At 49.1% G+C, this 19201-nt stretch overlaps 1 protein-coding gene across 1 annotated transcript in view; it reads right to left on the bottom strand.

Moving 5' to 3' along the window:
• Positions 1–5413: 5413 nt before the first annotated feature.
• Positions 5414–19201, bottom strand: part of CTH (cystathionine gamma-lyase) — a 36425-nt gene continuing 22637 nt past the window's right edge. Inside the window, exons 8-13 of the mRNA XM_055138695.1 lie at positions 18026–18103; positions 15720–15872; positions 13379–13500; positions 10769–10821; positions 6473–6611; positions 5414–5996 (exon numbers count right to left, since the gene is read on the bottom strand). Coding sequence (XP_054994670.1) covers positions 5988–5996; positions 6473–6611; positions 10769–10821; positions 13379–13500; positions 15720–15872; positions 18026–18103 — 554 coding nt within the window. The 3' untranslated portion in view covers positions 5414–5987. The remainder of the gene's footprint in view (positions 5997–6472; positions 6612–10768; positions 10822–13378; positions 13501–15719; positions 15873–18025; positions 18104–19201) is intronic.

Below are 19201 nucleotides of genomic sequence, written 5' to 3' on the forward strand. Positions count from 1 at the left end.
CCATATGGTCCACCGAACACCACCAGGAGTAATTCCTGGGTGCAGAGCCAGGAATAACCCCTGTGCATTGAAGGGTATGACCCAAAAATAAAATAAGAAAAAGACCTTAAATACCTACCATAACCCTGAGGAAGAAAGCATCATGTCCCTCACTTCAAACTACACAACAAAAAATAGTAATTAGTGTTGTATGATATTGGGGGTAAAAATATACACTTGGATTAATGGGAAAGAGTTCCAAATCGAGAAATTGGCTCATATGTTGATCAATGTTTTGTTGATAGCAAAGCGTCCAAGACCGTACAGTAGAAGAGAAGTCCTTCAACAGATGGTGCTGGGAAAATTGGAAAGTCACATTCAGAAGAACAAAACTGCATCACTTTCTAACCCCATACACTAAGAGAGAGATGTATGGAGGGACCTGACGACAACAGGAAGGACAATGAAAGTAAAGATGAACACTTGGAACCACATCAAATTAAAACAGTTTCATACAGCAAAATACAAAAACCAGACAGCCTTGTGAATAGAGATATTTACATCCTGTACGGTGGGTTCACAAAGCAGCAAGTGGGTGCTGTGACGACGCGTGTGCATTGGGTGGTCGAGAGCCACCTCCCACTGGCCCCAGACCTCCCGAGCAGAGAGACAGAGAGACGGGGACCACAGCCTGATGGTGAAAATGGCCCGTCCACTGCAGAGCTGCTAGCATCCTTCTAGAACATCCGAAGGGGTCAGAGGTGTAGGACTGCAGGTCCGTGTGATTTGCAGAGGGAAGACATCCCCACAGGTGCAGTTCTCAGGGGTGACAGACTCGAGGAGACGCTGTCTCCCAGGGATATCTATATTGCTCTTCTCTTTCCTTCTAGTCCTATATAATCAAACAATTAAGTCTAACAGTTAGTCAAACAATTAATTCTACTTCTTTTAAAAAAATTTTTTTATTAGTGAATCACTGTGAGGTACAGTTACAAACTTAGGAATTTTCGCGTTTGCATTTCAATCATACAGTGATCATTTACCCATCCCTCCACCAGTGCCCATTCTCCTCCACCAATGATCCCAGCATCCCTTCCACCATCCCTACCCCATCCCCCACCACCCCACCCAGCCTCTGCAGCAGGGTCAATACCTGCAGTTGTTTGGATAAACACAGTAAGAGATAAAGATCCCAAAACTTAGTTCTCTGGGCTCTGAGAGAAAGCGAGGCTTTTACCGTAAATCCCAGACTAAGTCCTCAGGCCACTTCAGCTGGTTCTTCCTCATGGGGGTTCCCTCTCTTAAGTCATAACAGCTTGTATCAAGATCATGCATTTATGCTTTCTAGAATGTCCCATTTTGATGCCAGAGTAGCTTTGCCTCTCGCCCCAGGTCCATCCCAGTCCCACGGTTAGACCTCCCTTTTGGGGTGCTAGGAATGATAGCAACTGAAGCCTGAGTCACATAATTATGACTAAGTAATTATGCCAGAAGTAGATATATTGTAGAGTCAATCAACTCACAAATATTAGGAGCATAGCATTAAGGTCTTTCTGTGTTTAGGCAAAGAACATTGCTCTATAGTAAAATATGAAAAGGCTATAGAGAAGGGGCTGGAGTAATAGCACAGCGGGTAGGGAGTTTGCCTTGCACTCGGCCGACCCGGGTTCGATTCCCAGCATCCCATATGGCCCCCTGAGCACCGCCAGGGGTGATTCCTGAGTGCATGAGCCAGAAGTGACCCCTGTGCATTGCTGGGTGTGACCCCCCACCAAAAAAAAAGAAAGAAAAGGCTATAGAGAAAATAGAAAAGCAAGTAATTCGCCACAAATGCAAAATCCAGAAAGTCTTGGCTTGTAAGTAAGCAAGATTGACTTGGGGAACTGTGACAATGAGAGGTAAAACACCAAGGAAAGGTTAAAGATAAACTCAGGGGACTAGGGATGCTCACAAGAGCACTGTGAGCTTCGCTGGGAGGAGGAAAAGGGGCAATTCACTGATGAAGCCTAAAACAGGGTTAGTACCCAACACTGTACAAATTATAAGAGTTACCATCCAAGACTATGCAAAGAACTCATACAATTTTATTTTTTATTTTATTTTGCTTTTTGGGTCACATCTGGTGATGCACAGGGGTTACTCCTGGCTCTGCACTCAGGAATTACCACTGGTGGTGCTCGGGGGACCCTATGGGATGCTGGGAATCGAACCTGGGTCAGCCGCGTGCAAGGCAAATGCCCTACTCACTGTATTACAGCTCCAGCCTGAAGAACTCACACAATTTAACAAGAAAGCAAACAACTCAACTTTCATTTTTAACGAGCATATTTGAAAAGACACTTCTCCAAAATAGGACATATGGATGACAGATGCATGAAAAGATTCTCATCTTCACTCATGGTCAGAGAAATGCAAATTAGAACCACAGTGAGTTCTACCTTGAATTGTGAACAAGTCTGAAAAAAGCAGGGCTAACAATATGTGTTAAAGAGTGTCCCGTCCCGTGGGACTTGGTCAACGGGGTAGCCAGGAGAGGGTGTGCGAGTAAAAAGGAGACGGACACAAGAAGAAAGAGACAGACACAAGAAGAATAGGAGCAAGCTCCAATTTTATTTCTCCTAAGCTAGTCTTTTATAATTGATTATGTGAGGAAGTGGGCAGAATGGGAGAATAGCAAAGAATGCAAACATTTAACGAAACTGGATGTGGGCCCTGGTGGCAGTTCCCCTGGGCATTGTTCTGCAACCTTCAAAAGGTACTTTGATATTTTCCCCAAGAAGCGGTTGTTCCTTAGTTACAGGTCAGTTTGTACTGACATGTAGGGAGCCATTTTACAAGCCCGGCTCTTATCCTCTAGTCAAGCGGAGGCTTACTTGGGATTCCTGTAACAAGGTGACTGCTGACCTTACTGATCTTATCAGTTCGCCATTCATCTCTCACTAGCCAACACCCATGCTTGATTTGCATTTTACTATTGTTTCTATGGGGGTCCAAGCATGCATACCACCCCCTCCTACCAAGAGGTATAAGTATTGTAACTGCAGTTATTCTACTTTTATTCTAACTCTCTCTCTCTCTCTCTCTCTCTCTCTCTCTCTCTCTCTCTCTCTCTCTCTCTCTCCTCCTCCTCCTTCTGGCTCTGCATCTGTTCATTCAGCTGCGTCCCCTCCTTAGCCCCACGAAGGGTCCTCCCTGCTGGACAGGACGGGACCCCACACTGACATATTGGTTCCCAGGCATTGGCTCCCAGCAAAGAGGGTTAAGAACCTTCGTGCCTTGTTGGTAGGGATGCGAGAGGGGTGAGCCACTTCAGAAAATGCTATGGGCTTCTTCATGAACCTAAATACAGAGCCGCCGTCTGATCCGCCAAGGCTCTAGACATCTGTCTGAAGAGCATGAAAGCATTAACACAAATGCTTTCATCACATTTGTTGCAGTTTATTTGCTGTCACAAAAATTGTGGAAGCAAAAAATGCACTATCAATAGATGACTGGATAAAGCTGTGGTACAATTACATAACAGAATATCAGACACCATTTTTTAGAAAAGGATACAATTTGGCACCAAAATGGAAGGTTCTCTATGAGATCATGTGAAGCAAAACAAATCAGAAAGGAAAAAGACAACTATTTGATGACTTCAGGTATGTGTACAATATAATATAAAGTGAAGGAATGACCTCTGTCCCAGAATAATGATGAACTAATGGACATTGACAACAGAAATAAGGCTTCCTAAGGAGAGAAGTTGGGGAAAGGAGAATTGTAAAAAAGTTTTATTTGGGAGGCTGGAGTGATAGCACAGCAGGTAGGGCATTTGCCTTGCAAGCAGCCGACCCGGGTTTGATTCCCAGCATCCCATATGGTCCCCCCGAGCACCACCAGGGGTTTCTCCTAAGTGCAGAGCCAGGAGTAACCCCTGAGCATCGCTGGGTGTGACCCCCCCCCCAAAAGTTTTGTTTGTAAAAAAATAAAAACCTAAAGTCACAAGGCGTCTTAAGGAATTATTAGTTTAATGAAGGCGATATGGTTTTAGAGAGCACAGAAGGTCCCCGAGGCCTCAATATATGAGGGTCGTTGGTTTCCAGACAAGAGTTTCCGTGTCACTGCCTGTGGGCTCGGGGCCCTGGACGGTTTCAGGTTGCAGAGGGAAATCCTAGAATTCCCGGGCATGGCTCTTAGGAATTAGATACCAAATCATGGGAGGACCCAGCGCCTCTCCAGGCAGCTTGGAAGGCAGAAGTGAAGACAAACTTCCCCCTTGCTGGTCACGCTGGGGACAGTTCATTTTGTGTTTTTTTGTATGTTGGGTCACACCCAGAAGGGCTCAGGACTGGCTCTTCCTTGGGGATCATTCCTGGTGTGCTCAGGGGGCCATGTGGCGTCCCGGGGATCCTAACCAGGCGAGCGCCCTACCCGCAGCCCTATCTCAGCCTCGACTGCTTTTTCAGCACCCATCACAGCATAGGACAGTCTCTCGTGCAGCATCTAAGAGTTACACACAGAAGTCCAGGAGAAACAAAACCAGTTGACAGTGTGGAGAGGAGTAATGCAAAAATAAAGAAAATCTCATCATTTGACTTAGGATTTGACAGGAACTTCCTAGGTCCTTCGAGATCTTTAGTCTAGGGGCACTGTGATGGCAGAGGTGGTAGATTACAAGCCCTATATGTGTGTGAGGTCCTGGCTGTGAGGACTCAGACCCCAGCACTAACTGGACCCCCCCCCACACACTGCTGGGAGTGACCCCCCTGCGCCGTCCTCGTTCTGTTTTCAGCACTTCTCCTTTAGCGCCAACAAAGGTAGTTACAGCTGCAGACAAAAATAGACAAAAATGTTTACACAATAATGCTTTTCTCTATAAAAATGGCTTCATTTTATTTGTTTTCATCTTGGGTCGACAACCTACTGTGTTTGGGGCTTACTCCTAGCACTGTGCTCAGGGATCATTCCTGATGGGACTTGGGGGACCAGCAATTGAACCTGGGTAGGCCACATGCAAGGGAAACACTCTGCCTGCCGGACTATCTCTCCAGTTCTCCATGCAAGTGTCTTAAAATCTGCCGTACAGGGGCTGGAAAGCACAGTGGGTAGGGCACTTGCTTTGCATGTGGTCAACCCGGGTTCGATCCCCAGCATCCATTATGGTCCTGCCATCACCGCCTAGGAGTGATTCCAGAATGCAGCGCCAGGAATAACCCTTGAGCATTACCAGGTGTGGCCTAAAATCTGGGGGAAATAAATAAAATAAAATTTGCTGTGTTGGGAGTTTATAACTACTCTACAAACATTAAGATTTGGGCATGAGTTTCATAATTTAACTTTATGAAAGTAATTTATTTGTATACATGGCTTAGATTACTAAGAGAAGGTAATCAAAAGACCCAGGAAAACCAGTGAATGCCACATCATTAACAGGAATATCACCAGGGGATGCGTGATAATCACCTTTATTCTTAATTTTTTTTTTTTACATACAACCTTAAATCGGTACAATTTTACAATAGACTTCTCAAGTATTTGATTTTTTGGTTTGCAAGTGTAAACCACAGTTTTGAGTCCTGTTTTAAAAACCTTTTAAAAACAGTCCTGATTTCAAAACATTCATTGAATAATTTACATTTTTCAGAAAAAAGAAGACTGCCATTACATCATCAACACGATCATTACAAATCTTCAGCAGTGAAAAAAACAAACATTGCCCCCCCCCCCACCTCTCTGAGTGGCACAAATCTCGCCTCTTCAGAGGGAAATAGACTGCAAGAGTAAGAAAAGGTATCAACACAATTGACCTATTAATCACAAGACGGGAAAGGGGAAACATTATTTTTTTTTAAACAAGAAATGATCCCTGGAAGATGACAGTTGTGAAAGGTTATGTAAGGCCTTAAAATTTCCTTTCGAAAATTCTTCGACGGCTCCTGAGTGGCCGAATTATTCCGAAGATTTGCCCATCTCAGGAAGCAGCTGCTACTCCTGGTGCTGGAATGTTGGCTGGGACGTGCAGTTTAAGAGTGCTGTGGTAAGACAGAAGAAGGTCAAACTGGTGGTCCTGACTGTGTCTCCTCCCAGTGCCCTTTTCTCAAGATTACCATCTCCGAAATCTGCATTCTGAGTTCCCTGCCTGGTTCTAGACCCCGTCTTCAGAAAACCCTTCGGCATTCACAGGAAGGTCACTCTCTATCAACAGCCCCCCCCCCCCCAAGTTGAGCTCAATGACAAAAGAAAACTCACTGTTTGGGCAGGGAGTTAGCGCAGGGGCCTGGGGTACAAGCATTGCAGGCAGGTTCACAGACCCAAGTTCAATCCCCAGCCCTGCCTCCCACGACCTAAAACAAACCCGGAGCACCTCTGGGATGGCCCTGAGCACCTCTGGGCCCACTCGATGAACCTGGCTGGCCAAATATTGCCAGGAGTGACCCCTGGGTTCCCTGAGCACTGCTTGGGAGACCCTCATCCTTCCCCCTCCACACACACCAAAAAATTAACTTACCGCTTTCTTCAAAGCTTGATCTATATCTTCCAGGAGGTCGACTTGATCTTCTAAGCCCACGGAGAGTCGAATCAGCGTGTCGCTAATGCCCAGGACCTCTCTGTCGCTCTTAGGGACTGAGGCATGGGTCATGATGGCCCTGGAAGAGAGGGGGACACCGCACTAGGGAAGCAGGTTTCTGTCTCACAAACTGCCATTATCTTGGATTCTTTTTTTCGACCGTTGGGATGGCAACTGTTGGGAACCCCGGGTTTAGACAGATTGAAGAGGAAGGGCAGAAGCGGGGCTGGAGTGATAGTCCAGTGGGGAGGGCGTCTGCCTTGCATGTTCAATCCCAGGCATCCCAGATGGTCCCCTGAGCACCGCCAGAGGTAATTCCTGAGTGTAGGGCCAGGAGTAACCCCTGAGCATTGCCAGGTGGACCCAAAAAAAGCAAAGAAAGTTTGAAAAAAAAAAGGAGAAAGAGTTGGGCAGAAGGGACAGCTTGCAGGACCTTGAAATCCCAAACCCAGGAGTCAAGGTGGAAGGCTCCTGGTGCCTTATCTCTGCTCTTTCTCCCTGAAGAATCTCCCCTGAGATAAGCCCAGTGGGAAGATGCTTCTCCAGATAGGCTGAGGCCCAAGGACTGTCAAAGTTTCATCAGATGGGGCCAGGGAGACAGCACAGCAGATCAAGTGCTCGCCTTGCATGCAGCCAACCCAGGTTGAATCCCCAGCATCCCATTTGGTCCCCCTATGGTCCCCATCCTCCGGCACCGCCTGTAACCTTTGTATGAGCCAAGGTATCTCCCCGGGAACATTTTCCCTTGTTCTCACAATCACCGCCAGAGCTGGTTGCAGGGCACCGTACAGGCACAGCAGCTGAGAGGAGAGAGCAGAGCCTTCCCGGAGCCCCCGGCCCCCGGTGCTGGCCCCGCCTCCTCCCTCCTCTCTGCCAGGCAGTGCTGCACAGCACTCTAGGGCCCGGAGAAGGTCACGAGGAACAAGGGCCTGTTCCCTGTCCACACACCCTGACGGGGCCGCAGCCTCTCAGAGTCGAGCATTTTCAGATCCCGATATCCACCCCCAGAGCTCTATTTCTGAGACAGCCTCAGAGTAATACAAATTTTGTTGTGATAAAAAAAAAATGTGGGCATTTGCCTTGCATGCAGCTGATATCCCCAGCATCTTATGTGGTCCCCTGAGCACCGCCAGGAGTTAATTCCTGAGTGCAGAGACAGGAGGAACCCCTGAGCATCTCCAAGTGGGACCCGAAAGCCAAAATAAATAAATAAATAAATAAAGGAAAAATAAATTTCACAAGGCTGAGCATGCCATCTTGTGCATCTAGTTTTACTGGCAGATGCCTTCAAAGCCAAACCCAAACTCACATGGGTGACTTTCATTATTTGGAAGATAATTTCAGCACCAGTAACTGCCCTAGCTCCACCCATAAGTGGCTAGCTACCATGAGGAAAGGAAATATGCCTAATTTTGACAGCCCTTAATACACCTCAGCACTATACCTCCAAGATATAGTTATTCCAGAAAAGACTGTAGCATTGTAGCACTATAGCACGGTTGTCCCATTGTTCATTGATTTGCTCGAGCAGGCACCAGTAACATCTCCATTGTGAGACTTGTTACTGTTTTTGGCATATTGAGTACGCCACGGGTAGCTTGCCAGGTTCTGCCATGCGGGTGGGATACTCTCAGTAGCTTGTCAAGAGGGACGGAGGAATCAAACCCTGGTCGGCTGCGTGCAAGGTAAACTCCCTACCCACTGTGCTATCACTCCAGTCCAAGAAACTAATATAGCCTTGGTACGGGTCCAAGAGACAACTCAGTGGCTTAGAGTGCAAGCATATGGTTTTGAGTTGAATCCCTGGCGCCACCATGTGCGTCACAGCATGATCCTGGCAGTTCTGCTCTCTGTGACCTCCAGGTGCCACAAGTAATTTCTGGCCACAACTGCAGTCAGGTGCACGCAATCACAATCACTAAAGGTGTGCAATTCCCCACAAGTATAACTAAGTGATGAACAGCCGTGATGGGCAGGAAGTGTGACCTCCCCTCAGCTCCCTGGTGAGAAATATGGGAGCACCATGGCCAGCCCTGGTGAGCTCCACAACCTGATGTGTGATCACTGGTGAGTATCACAATCAGGGGTGGTGGATGATGTCCCAGTCATTGCCAGAATAATAATGAAGAGGAGAGGAGAGGGGAGGGGAGGGGAGGGGAGGGGAGGGGAGGGGAGGAGAGGGGAGGAGAGGGGAGGAGAGGGGTACCCGAGTGGGGAGGGAAGGGGAGGGGAGAGGAAGGGAGGGGTGGGGAGGGGAGGGAAGGGGAGGGGAGGGGAGGGGAGAAGAGGGGAGGGGAGGGGAGAGGAGAGGAGAGGGGAGAGAAGAAAAAGAGAAAAGAGAAGAAAAGGAGAAAAGAGAAGAGAAAAGAAAGGAAAAGAGAAGAAAAGAAAAGAAAAGAATGCTTAGTGGGGGGCTGGAGAGATAGCACAGCGGGTAGGGCGTTTGCCTTGCACGAGGCCGACCCGGGTTCAAATCCCAGCATCCCATAGGGTCCCCTGAGCATCGCCAGGGGTAATTCCTGAGTGCAAAGCCAGGAGTAACCCCTGTGCATCACCGGGTGTGACCCAAAAAGCAAAAAAAAAAAGAATTCTTGATGGGGCCAGAGTGATAGTACAACAGGTAGGGCATTGGCCGTGCACGCAGCCAACCCAGGTTTGATCCCCAGCATCCCATAGGGTCCCCTGAGCACTGCCAGGAGTGGCTCCTGAGTGCAGAGCCATAATTAACCCCTGAGCATCGCTGTGTGCTACCCAAAAAGCAAAAAAAAAAAAAAAAAGCTTGGTGGCCTGGGTGATGAACACGTGACAGGCAATGTGTAAATGCTTGGTCCATCGCACAGGTGGGAAGCTGAGGCTCACAGGATAAACGGCTCAGGGTGCAGCCAGGCCCGCCTGGCAGACCCACCTTCCTCCTGCCACCATTGCTCACACAAAGCACTGGAGCCAAGTGGCTGAACTGCTCCTCTGTGACATCGAGCAACCAGCAGTTTCCGGAACCCGTGACCTACTCTGAAAACTCAGCTGCAGGACACCTGACCGCAGGTTCTAATCTGTGTGGGTGGGAAAATGCCAAGAACTGGACGGGTCAGTATCAGGGGCGGAGCTTTGGTCTTGGAGACCCCCTGCAGCGCCTCCAGGTTCATGAGAAGAAACTTGGTGGGAGGCTGTGGGGTGGGCTTCTGCCCAAACCAGGGCAGGAAGGGGCTTCATCACAGACATGTTCTCCATCGCCCAGGGGGTTGGAACTCAACGTGGCCACGTTCTCAAGTCCCCCCCACCCCCCTCCCAGGGCAGAGCAGCGGCAGGCGCGTAGCCTGGGTCGGTGGTCAAAATTCCTGTCCTAGCATCACTTCCGGGGTAACGCTTCCGGGAACATTCCCTAAAACAGTGCAAAAATGCCACCTGCACTTCTGGGCTCACTGCGGTGCTGTTCGCAAGAGCCAGAAGCTGGAAACAACCCGAGTGCCCAACAGCAGACGGCTGGATAAAGGAACCGTGGTGCATCTACACGGTGGGATACTATGCAACCGCCGGGAAAAATGAATTCATGAAAGTCGCTTATAAATGGATGGACACGGGGAGTATCCTGCTGAGTGACATGAGTCAGTAGCAGAGGGATGGACACAGAATGACTGAACTCATCTGTGAGAAATGAAAGAGACTATTACAGTAGGAACATGGGCCAGGAGGACTGGTCCATGGCTGGAAGCTTGCAGGGAGGGCAGTTAGGACAGAGAAGGCGCCACTAGGAAGATGACAGTTGGAAATGATGGCTCTGGACAAGAGCTGAGTGCTGAAAGGAGGTAAAGGGACCTTTCAGTACCGTATTGCAAACCATAATGCCCAAAATGGGAGGGGGGAGAGAGAGGGGTGGGGTACCTGTCTAGAGGCAGGCAGGGGGAATGGGGACTGGGTGGGTGGGGGGAGGGTGTTGGACCAGTGTATGTGAAATCCAATCACGAACAACCAACTTTGTAACTGTGTATCTCACAGTGATTCAATTAAAAAAGAAAAAAAAAATCACCCCAGGGCAGAAGAAGAAATAAAATTTTGGAAAACAAAGCCCATTGCACCCTAGTGAGACTCTATCAAGTTCTCCGTCCCCCTGAGCTTATTCTGCCGGGACCGTCCGCTGTCTCACGCCGTTCCTGACGGTATGAGACGCCTTTCCCCAGACAGCTCATAACGCTGGCAGCCAAGGGAAAATCCAAGAGAGGGAAACAGATGAATACTTACGGAAGCTCAGCAAGACTCTCGTATCCTCCCAAGCTCTCCGCCAGAGTAAATAACTAGGACAAAGCAAACGTTTGTTTAGATATTGCACTCAAATCAATACAATGACATCGCAAAAATAACGTTCTGGGCAAATGATTCCTGGGACAGGGTACCGGAATCTGCAGCGATCATGAAACAACTATACATCAGGCCAGAAAATCAGAGGGGTAAAAAGAGAAAAGAAAAGCACCAATGAGACGGCTTTTACTTTCTTTTTTCCTTTTTTTTTTTTTTTGCTTTTTGGGTCACACCTGGCAAAGCACAGGGGTTACTCCTGGCTCTGCACTCAGGAATTACTCCTGGGGTGCTTGGGGGACCATATGGGATGCTGGGAATCGAACCTGGGTAGGCTGCGTGCAAGGCAAACACCCCCCCCCCCCGCCCCCCCCCCCCCCCCCCCGCTGTGCTATTGCTCCAGCCCCTGCTTTCACTTTCACGGGCTGGAGCTGAGGCAGGTGACGGCGGGTACTGGACTCAGGACTCCGAGCATATGCGTTTCCCCCCCACCCTGATAGTTTCATTCTTACTTTTATGGGGGAGGGGCTGTGATGCTTGGACCACACCAGGTGTGTTCAGGCCTTACTCCTGGCTCTGTACTCAGAGATCACCCGGGCAGGGCTCAGGGAACCATATGGGGGGCTGGGGATCAAAATGGGTCAGCCGCGTGCAAGGCAAGCACCTGTACTATGCAGCCCCCAATTTTTCTATTTTTATAATCCTGCCATGGGGGTGCCACACATCTGCTAGTGCTCAAGGGGGTCTTGTGGTGCCAGGGATGGAATGCAGGCTCTCACATAGGTAAGGCATCTAAAATGTGACCTTTTCCTTTTTTTTTTTTTCTTAGTCCACTCTCAAGTGTTTTTAAAACTGGAAAAGTTGATCAGAATCGATCTCTTCTGCCCCTCAGCAATTTGACTTTATATATAAACAAAACCGAGTGTTAAATCTAAAGCCTCAGCATCTAGATTTGATACTTAGTTCTGTGATTATCCCCTTGATAGCACCTAATAATGCACTAATATACAATCCTTATTAAATGGATACATCCTTTTCCTGCAGGAAAAGGAAATCGAGGAAATAAATTTCAGCTTGGGGACTTAGTGTTCTGGTGTCATCAATTTTTACAAAAGTTCTAGAAATCACTCTTCACCCTGGTATGAAACCTACCCCATTACCTGATTTTAGTTGTTTTTATTTTGGTTTTGGTTTGGGAGCCACAGGCAGCAGTGCTCAGGGCTCACTCCTGCAGTGCTCAGAGGACTATATGGGTTGCCAGGAATTGAACCCGTTTGGCTGTGTGCAAGGCAAATGCCCAACCCACTGTACTTTATCTCTCTAGCCCCTATTATCTGATTTTAGAGTTGGAGAGATTCTTATTTATTTATTTATTTAGGCATTTTTGGCCATACCTGGTGATGCCTAGGGGATACTCCTGGCTCTGCACTCCGGGATCATTCCTGGCAGTGCTCACAGGACCAGATGGGAGGCTGGGGATCGAACCCTGGTCAGCTGTGTGCAAAGCAAATGCCCTCCCCGCTGTACTATCACTCCAGCCCCAAGGTGGAGAGATTTTAGACACTATTAAGGCTTGGACAGATGGAAACCACAGTGCATACATGAGCGCTGTCACGCTGAGAAGCCAGAGTCGGCTGCACAACCCGCACCCCGGAGAAGTTGCTGCCACTGTGAAAACAAAACAGAAGACTCCGGAGGCCTACCAGCCTGCCCGGGGTTTCCAGGCTTTGCCGGGCCGGCCGTCAGGACAGCCTCTGGGCGGTACTGTGTGCTGCACGGTGACGAAGCCATCGCATCGAAGCGGGCAAAGGGCTTGGCTTTGGCATCACCACATGAGCTCGGGGAGTGGGGGAGAGTCCTGTGACCCCGGGGAGGGGCAAGCTATATGCCTGAAATATTATACTAGTAGAAGACAAGGGGAATCAGTACGATTGGTATACATACACGGGAAGGTAAAGGAAAAAGGTAAAATGGGAGTCCGGGGGGATGGCCCAAAGGGCTGGAGCACATGCTTGGCACGTGAGTGCCCTGGTTGGATGCCCGGCACCACACGGTCCCCTGAACACAACCTGAGTAGCCTCTAAGCCAAGAGTGAACGGATCCAACCATCTGTCCAAACAGAAGAGCGAGGGCTGGAAATGTTCAAGACAGCAGGTACTGGAGAGCGCGCTTGCCTTGCTCCTTGCCACCTGGGTTTGATCCCCGAAACCGCCTGTGCATCCTGGGAGCACTGCCATGAGTGGTCCCTGATCACCTGGAGTAAGCCCTGAGCACCGTCGGGTGTGATCCCGCCAAAACCAAAACCTACCGATGATGTCTGGTTGCATCAGACTAGTTATGTCTAGTTCTTTTCCAGACATAAATATTTTGGATATGGGGGTCCCTCTTAAAGGACTTTAAAGGCCAAGGGCACGGGAAGACACCGTCTCTCTGACTGATGGCAGCATCTGGGCAATGACACACAGATCACTCATCTGAGCAGGGGGTGGGAGAGAGGAGCTGCCGTCGGTGGTGGTTGGGGGGGAGGGGGGTGAAACCCCGGTGCGCAGAGATTACCTTCAGGTTCTTGAGGAAGTTCTCGGCGTGCTGCAGGGCGCCCTTGATGTAGAAGGTGATCATCCCCGGGCACCCCGTGCACTGGCGCTTGGCCAGCTCGTGCTGCGGATGCGAGGGCAGCGCTGGGAGGAGGCAGAACGCGGGAGTGTCAGTGCAGAGCCAAGCGCTGAAGGAAACCGCAGCAACGCCTACCAGAGCTTCGGGCCCTGCTCGTATCTGACGGCGGGTCTGGCCCCTTCGGACCCCACGCGCCTTCCTGGCCTCTTTTCCACCACCCCCAGGCACCTCATTCTGCGGGGGTTGGGGTGGGGGGGCCACTCCTAGAATGCCCAGTGATCACTCCTGGAAGTCCTGTGTGGACCACACACAGTGGCCGGGATCCAATCAGGGTGGGCCGCCTGCAAGGCAAGTACCCCTGAGCTATCCTTCCAGTCCCGCCATGAACTTTTCTGTCTGTTTCTGGCTTGGGGGCCACAGCCAGCAGTGCTCAGGGCTTAATCCTGGCTCTGCACTCAGGGATCACTCCTGAGGGGTTTCAGGGGGACGATATGGAATATCGGGGATGGAACCCAGGTTGGTCACGTTCAGGGATTTCCCCTCTGTACTATCTCTCCGGCCCATTCATGTGCCTTTTCACCTCAGAAGTGCTACATTCTCTTCTTGGCCTCAGGACCTTTGCACATGCTGTTTGTTTGACCTGAGACATGCTCCCTGCTGGCTGCTCCCCGGCCCTATTCAGATGCTGCCTTTTCTCACTTGATATTTGTCTTGTCTACCAGACAATCTCCATGAGAGACATGTTTCTTTTGTTAATAACTGGATATCAGGGCCAATGAGAGAGTTCCAAAAGCTAACTCTGTGCTCTGCAAGCAGGGTCCTGGCCAGGGCCCGGTCCCCAGCACCATCTGGTCCTCTCAGCACTACCGCGAGGGAACCCAGAACTCCGAGCAAGCTAGAGCTCAAAAATGAACTAAATAAATACAGCTGCGTTCCTAACGCCAACTGTCGATGGTAACTATAAACGCCTCAAATCAATCTGAAATGCCTTGATCTGAGCCCTTGAATTTAGGGCTCAGCTCCAAAGCCCCTTTCCCTGGTTCAAAATATCCACCAAATCATCAGCTGTTTAGCATGGGCACTTACACTTAAAAAAGAAAAAATTATATATATATATATATATATACATATATATAAACATATACAACATATACACCACTGGCACTGTCATCTTGTTGTTCATCAATTTGCTCGAGCGGGCACCAGTAATGTCTCCACTGTGAGACTTGTTGTTACTATTTTTGGCATATTGAATATGCCAGGGGTAGCTCGCCAGGCTCTGTTGTATGGGTGAGATACTCTCGGTAGCTTGCCGAGCTCTCCGAGAGGGGTGGAGGAATCGAACCGGGGTCGGCCACATGTAAGCGCCCTACCCACTGCGCTATCACTCCAGCCAACACACACATATATATATATATATTTTGGGGCCGCACCTAACTGTTTTCAAGGTTTACTCCTGGCTCTGCACTCAGGAATCAGGAATCTCTCCTGGTGAGGCTCACAGAACCATATGGGGTGCTGGGGGTTGAACCCAGGCCAGCAGCACGCAAGGCAAATGCCCTGCCCGCTCCAGCCCCTATAGCAGGCAGTTCATCTTGCACGTTTTCCTGCCCTGCTTGATCTAAATTCCTGAGGACGGGAACCAGATCTCAGTGTCCTGTCCACCTTAGGCCACGTGGCTGGACACCTGGAAGGGAGTTAAGATAAACGACTGAAACTGCTTCCGTCCAGCTGAAAAGATGGGTCAAAGAAATCCAAAGAGTAACAGGTAAGGGTGCTCAGGCTGTGTGGGGTGAAGGAACTCAAGGAAAGAAATCCTTTTTGGAAAGGACCAGCACAGCCTCCTGGGGCATGTGGGGGCTCAAGTAGCAAGTCTCGATGTGATGGTTTCATGTGTCCATCAGGTAACAGAGTTGGGGCGGCCGGCAGGCCCAGGAGGTTAGAAGCGAATGAAGTGGTTCTTGAACGAGATACACACTAGCCAGCGATTTCTCCTGGCTACACAGGGCCAGAAGTCACGTGCTTCGTCTTGACTACCAGCCTTGGCACAGCTGGCCGGTCACTGAGTAACAGACACCGAAACTGAACGATGTAAAGTACTTGAAAACACCTAACTAACTTACAACGGCGCTTTGGATGACCCTTAACGTTCTAGTACTGGGCTCAGGGAACCGTAGATGGTGTCAGGGCTCAAAGCCAGGTTGGTCACAGGCCAGGCAAGTGCCGGGCCCGCTGTCCTATCTCTCCAGCCCCTGGACGCGTGCACAGACTGAGAGGAACGTACCGGGATAGATAACCTTCTCCACCAGAGGGTGCGACTCCAGGAACTGGGCGACTGCCATTCCGTTTTCAAAATGCTTCTCCATGCGAACCTGAAGAGTCTTCAGACCCCGATTGCAGAGGAAACAGTCCATGGGGGACGGGACAGCGCCGATGGCTGCCAAGGTAACAGACCTGGGGTCAGGATGAACCGGGAACGGACCCAGAGAATTCCCTGAGCCTCTTTGGCGAGTTGACCCCTAGAAGCCCAGCGTCCGACTAGCTTGGTTTGTCCGTTTGAGGAAGGAGGCCGGGGGTGGGGGGTGGGGGGGTGGGGGTGGGATTATTGATTTATCAACTCTCCAGCAGCGACTGAAGCACAAATAGGATCAGAGATGTGGCTTTTAAAAAGGAGAGAGCCGGGGGGATGGCTCTTAGGGCGGGAGCTTCTGCCCTGCAGTTGGACGGGCGGGATCACACCCGTCCCTGCCGGGCGTGTCCCTGGTATCTGGCAGCAGTGACGGCCACAGAACAATGAGGACCACTTGGCTGGACCAATTATGGCTAAAAATGGCCACTGGACACTGCTGGGGCGCCACGCCCTTTTAGAAAGAAAAAAGATGAGAGGAGGTGTGGGGAGGAACATAAATGAAAAGTGAGGGGCAACGGGTCTCTTGAAAACAGAGCAAGAACACGGGCACGAACGTTTCAAAGGGAAGATAAATAGTCCTTTCTGTGACTCTCATGAAATGACATTCTGCACATAGTTTAACCCTGTTTTTCTGGGAAAATCATTACAACACACAGAGAAAGAGTCGTTCAGACCCTACTGTTACGGAATGTTCTAGCAACATTCTCTTCAGCTTTTGGCAGATGCAGCTTCTGATTTTATATTATCTCCGGGGTACACGCCCCACTCCTCCTGGCTTGAACAAAAAGAATTTGTCCAGCAGCAAGTTCGGCTTTCTCGCTCCTCAGGGGCCCTCTGGTGCCTTTTATCCTTATTTCCCAGAAAAGCGACTTTATTCCTCATTTTTTTTTTTTTCAAATCTGTCTAATTACAATGCCTGAATCAAATAAATCCTCCATCACGGAGATAACCCAGCAATCCAAACAGGAAGTGGCTTTTTAACATCTGCTGAAACATAGTTATCTCTTCAATGCTTGAGAAAATTAATAGCCCTTCCAGAGTTAAAAGGATGAATATAAAAAAGGCATTACTCCTAATCTTCTTCATTCTTGGGGTTTGTTTTTAAGAGAACAAACTCATTAAATCGTAAAGTTGAGGACAATAACTTCCTCTGAGGTCTAAGGAGCTTAAGCAAAATGAAGCCTCACACCGGGTTAGTGCTGGAATAGGCTGGGCCTGGTCTGAGAAAAAAAAACCCACAAAAACATCTATCAACCCCAAAGAGAGAAGCCAATGGGCTGAGGGCAGACTTTGTTTACCGAAGGTCCAGCTTCACGTTGCAGTATGGCATGGACCCCTGAGCTAGAGTAGGAGCAAACCAGAGCACCACGAGATTTGGGCCCCCAAACCAAAGACACAAAAAGCCCAGTGGCCTGGGAGAATTCAATTTCCCATACCAGCATGAGCCTGACAGGACCCAGTGACAGGATGGTTGAGGGAAGAGTCCTCAGAATACCCCACCGAGAATCTCTGTCAGAACCCTCTGTTGGGTTTCCTGTGGTGAACCCGCATTTTTTCAGTCAGAATGAGCGGGAAAGATTGATCCTTTGCGCCCAACCGACAAGCGAGTGGTGGTGGTCCGGTCAGCACAGCACTCGCCTCCTCAGACCATGTTCCTGGTGGCCAGGACAGGACGGACATAGGGAACGTCGGTCTCTCCTGAGGCCTAGCGCCACTTCCAAGCCAGTGCCCGGCCAGCAGCTCACAGAGGAAACCCAACAGGCTGCTTGTTCCTGGGTTCAAAGCCTGACTTGGATATGCTTATTAAATTTATGCCTCACTTTCAGGGACAGCCTTGACCTCATGAGTAAAATACAAGATCCACTTGGGCTACATGAAATTATGACAGAGACCGAACTAAAAATAATGTCACAAAATTCTTCCTGTCTTAAATCCTGTTGAGCTCTCACTAGACTTTTATAACACATTTTTTAAAAACTTTCTACACACACACACACACACACACACACACACACACACACACACCAGAATTCCCCCCACCCGTCTTTGTTCTTATTTCTTCTTTTGTAAAGTAGGACCAGACTCATACTGCACAAAACTTAGTGTAAATACAGATATCAAATGCAGTCATTCCTTTATAACAAGGACATAAAAAGAAATCCAGATTTCTTAATACTTACAATTTTGCAAAAAACGGAGCTTTTCATGGAGGGTGTCAGAATTAAGAGACACTAACCCCATGACAACATCACTGTGGCCTAAAAAAGAAAGAAAGAAAGAAAGAAAGAAAGAAAGAAAGAAAGAAAGAAAGAAAGAAAGAAAGAAAGAAAGAAAGAAAGAAAGAAAGGTTTTAAATTAAAAGTAATGTATGTTTGTTCTACATTTCTAATTTTTCTTTTTCTTTTCTTTTTTCTTTTTGCCTTTTGGGTCACACCTGGTGATGCACAGGGGTTACTCCTGGCTTTTGCACTCAGGAATTACTCCTGACGGTGCTCGGGGGACCATATGGGATGCTGGGAACTGAACCCGGGTTGGCCGCACGCAAGGCAAACGCCCTACCGGCTGTGGGATCGTTGCAGCCCCCTACTTTTCTAATTTTTCGAATGTGAACATCACGTGGAAAAACTGTGGGTGGAAAAGCCCCCACAGAAAAAGCTTAAATGAACTTTGAATTGACAACATCAATTCTATCCAGAACAATAAAAATCATATAACAATGAAATGTTCTGGGGCTACAGAGAAAGTACAGGACTAAGACGCTTCTCTGTCACGTGACCCACACTGGTTCAATCCTCATTTGGTCACAGGGGCCCGGAGTCCCACAGGGAGTGACCCCGGAGCACAAAGCCAGGAGCAGCCCCTGAGCTCCACCAGGTGTGAACCCCAAACCAAAAACTACACAATAAACACATAAAAATTAAACGCCCGTGGGCCGGAGAAGTGCCTCAGGTGGCTAGAACACCTGTCTAAGTGAAACTTCATGCATGCGCCTCAAAACTCCCCCCAAGCATCACTGAAGCCCCTATTTTATTTTACTCTTTATCTTTTTATTTATTTTTGGCTTTTTGGGTCACATCCGGCAATGCTCAGGGGTTACTCCTGGCTCTGTACACAGGAATTACCCCTCGAGGTGCTCGGCGGACCATATGGGATGCCAAGGATTGAGCCCAGGTTGGCTGTGCACGGCAAACCTTGTCTTGTACTATCGCTCTGGCCCCTCCTTTTGTTTTCTGAGAAACTGAATCACCGTGAGATACACAGCTACTAAGCTGCTCCTGACTGGGTCTCAGGCATAGAATGTCCCGACACCCGCTCCTTTACCCGTGTACACTTGCCACCACCAGTGTCCCCAGCTT

This window comes from Sorex araneus, chromosome 5 (genome assembly GCF_027595985.1).
Source record: "Sorex araneus isolate mSorAra2 chromosome 5, mSorAra2.pri, whole genome shotgun sequence".
NCBI lineage: Eukaryota > Metazoa > Chordata > Mammalia > Eulipotyphla > Soricidae > Sorex > Sorex araneus.